General features: G+C 68.1%; 1 protein-coding gene across 1 annotated transcript; it reads left to right on the forward strand.

The window, feature by feature from the left end:
* The first annotated feature begins 1,637 nt into the window (after positions 1–1,637).
* Positions 1,638–2,781, forward strand: LOC112948069 (apolipoprotein A-I). The gene is made up of 4 exons (XM_026040274.1): positions 1,638–1,656; positions 1,762–1,817; positions 1,891–2,044; positions 2,143–2,781. Exons 2-4 carry the CDS (start codon positions 1,775–1,777, stop codon positions 2,738–2,740), a joined length of 795 nt encoding a protein of 264 aa, XP_025896059.1. The 5' UTR covers positions 1,638–1,656; positions 1,762–1,774; the 3' UTR covers positions 2,741–2,781.
* Positions 2,782–2,792: the final 11 nt, after the last annotated feature.

Below are 2,792 nucleotides of genomic sequence, written 5' to 3' on the forward strand. Positions count from 1 at the left end.
GCGCCGCTCCCGCCCGGCCTCCGCTGGGCCTGGGGCGCGAGGCCGCCCCCGCCGCGCGCCCTCCGCCCCTCCCACGCGCCACGCAACTCGTTTCTCTGTTTTCTTTTTTCCCGGCTTAACGTAGGGAAGTCAGCTTTTTTTTGTTGTTGTTCCTCAGCTTTTCCTCCTGATCACGTAGGAATTGTTTTTTTGGTAAATGTTGTTTTATTATTATTGTTATTAATAAAAGGCAAAAGGAATTTCTGTTTGAGAGAAATTTTTAACTAGATTCTGTTCTATATGAATTGTGACTTGCACCTTCTGTTCAAAGTACTTTATTTCCTTCAATGACATTGTACCTGTGAGTGGATTTCTCTGGTGCCGGTGGCGACGGCGGTGCCCTGCCCGGGGGTGCCGGCGCGTGCGGCTCGCGCCCTGCCCTGCCCTGCTCCGGGCCCGCCGCGCTGCCGGCGCGGCCGCTGCACAAGGACAGCGAGGAAGCGCGAGGGGCCACGGGCCAGGCGCCGCTGCTGGCGGAGCCGCGTGTCCGGAGCCACGGGGCGGCCGCAGCCTGCGCGGTGCCACGGAGCCCCACGGTGCCCGCGGCGCCGAGTCCCGCGGCGCGGAGCCCTCGCCTCGCTCCTGCCCGTGAACCAGGGCAGCGCCGAGGGCCTTCGCCCCGCGCCGGGCGGGCTGCCCCGCTCGCAGTGCCCGCACGCTGCCGCGCCACGGGGCCCCGCTCAGCGGGCCATGTCACAGCACCACACTTCCTTATCATGGCTTTGTATTGTAGTAATCAATACGCGCAGTATATGTTGAATGTATATTAATATACTTTGCTATTATTTCTGTTTTTTGGAAATGTCAGAAGTATTTTTTCTCCCTCATTTATGTTGGACTTGAGAGAAAAAAAGAAAAAACAAGGTTCCGTAAAACCTTCAGTCCAATTTTCTGTGGGTCACTTGCAACTAGTCGGTTAGCTGGACAGCGGGATCATGACAAATAAAACCATGATTGCGATGGGCTCTGCCTGGCGTGTGCCTCGTTGCTCAGCTCCGCGGGGCGCAGGGGCCGGCACCACACGCGGGCGCAGGGCAGCGCAGGGCGGCGCCGCCGGGACCCGCGGCCACTGCCCCATGTGCCAGGGGCCTCCTTGGGGCTGCAGGACACAGCCCTCGCCCTGGGGCGCCTCTCCCTGCGCCGCCGTGCCCACGCGGGGAGGCTGCCCCCGCCGGCTCCACGCACGTGCCCCTTGCGGGGCGCACGAGGGCCCCTGTGCGCGGCGGCGGGCTCCGCACGGAGCGGGGGGCCGGGGCGCCGCGGGCCCCGAGCACCGGCCAGGCGGGCGGCCAGGGCCGGGGCTGCCGAGGGGCCCCGGCGGGGCCGCCGCGGCGCAGGAATCTGGGTCAGCGGCGCGTAAACAGGCGGCTTGGCGGGCGCGCGAGCCGCGGCCCGCGGGGAGTTCCTGTTTGCGCCGCCGCGCTGCCAAGTGGGCGCTGCCGGCGTGCGCGATCCTTGACCCCTGCGCGCCAGCCCCGCGCGCGGAGCGATCCCTGCCCCGCGCCGCGGCCTTATCTCCGCGGGCTGCCCCTCCTGCATAAATAGCGGCGGCGCGAGGCGGCCGCTCACACGGGGCAGCGGCAGCAGCGGCAGCAGCAGCAGCAGCAGAGCGAGCCGGTAAGCGCCCACGCTCGCCTCCGGCCGCGGCTGTCCCGGGGCGCCCGCTCTCCTGCGGCCCCGCGGAGCAGCCGCCCGCACCGACCGCGTCCCCTCTGCCCGCAGGTCCAGCCCGACGATGAGAGCCGCGGTGGTGGCCCTGGCCCTGGTGCTCCTGACGGGTAGGTGGCAGCGTGGCGGCGGACACGGGGCGCCGGCGGGCGCGCGGTGCTCAGCGCGGCGCTCTCTCCGCAGGCACGCAGGCACGGTCCTTCTGGCAGCACGATGAGCCCCAGGAGCCCCTGGACCGCCTCCGCGACATGGTGGAGGTCTACCTGGAGACGGTGAAGGCCAGCAGCAAGGATGCCATCGCGCAGTTCGAGGCCTCCGCCGTGGGCAAGCAGCTCGAGTAAGTGTTGCTGGCGCGCGGCCGCGTGTGCCCTGCGTGCCCTGCGTGCCCTGCGTGCCCCGCGTGCCCCTCGTGACCGCGGCCGCCGCTCTCCGCAGCCTGAAGCTCGCCGACAACCTGGACACGCTGAGCGCGGCGGCCGCCAAGCTGCGTGAGGACATGGCACCCTACTACAAGGAGATGCGCGAGATGTGGCTGAAGGACACGGAGGCGCTGCGCCAGGAGCTCAGCAAGGACCTGGAGGAGGTCAAGGAGAAGATCCGGCCCTTCCTGGAGCAGTTCTCGCAGAAGTGGACGGAGGAGGTGGAGCAGTACCGGCAGCGGCTGGCGCCCGTGGCGCAGGAGCTCAAGGAGCTCACCAAGCAGAAGGTGGAGCTCATGCAGGAGAAGCTGACGCCCGTGGCCGAGGAGGCGCGCGACCGCCTGCGCGCGCACGTGGAGGAGCTGCGCAAGAACCTGGCGCCCTTCAGCGACGAGCTGCGCCAGAAGCTGAGCCAGAAGCTCGAGGAGATCCGCGAGAAGGGCATCCCGCAGGCCGCCGAGTACCAGGCCAAGGTGGTGGAGCAGCTGAGCAACCTGCGCGAGAAGGTGTCGCCCCTGGTGCAGGACTTCAAGGAGCGCCTCACGCCCTACGCCGAGACCCTCAAGACGCGCTTCATCAACTTCCTGGACGAGCTCCAGAAGAACGTGGCGTGAGCCGCCCGCGCCACCGCCAGCGCCAGCGCCTGCGCCTCCGCGGGGGTCCTGC

The sequence above is a fragment of the Nothoprocta perdicaria genome, unplaced genomic scaffold (assembly GCF_003342845.1).
Source record: "Nothoprocta perdicaria isolate Ctin4 unplaced genomic scaffold, notPer1 scaffold_252, whole genome shotgun sequence".
NCBI lineage: Eukaryota > Metazoa > Chordata > Aves > Tinamiformes > Tinamidae > Nothoprocta > Nothoprocta perdicaria.

Bases quoted from the DNA above. Each gene is read 5' to 3' on its own strand.
- LOC112948069 (XM_026040274.1), top strand. From the start codon at position 1,775: ATGAGAGCCGCGGTGGTGGCCCTGGCCCTGGTGCTCCTGACGG. The intron at 1,818-1,890 runs GTAGGTGGCAGC...CTCTCTCCGCAG, and splicing joins GGCCCTGGTGCTCCTGACGG to GCACGCAGGCACGGTCCTTC. The intron at 2,045-2,142 runs GTAAGTGTTGCT...CGCTCTCCGCAG, and splicing joins GCCGTGGGCAAGCAGCTCGA to CCTGAAGCTCGCCGACAACC.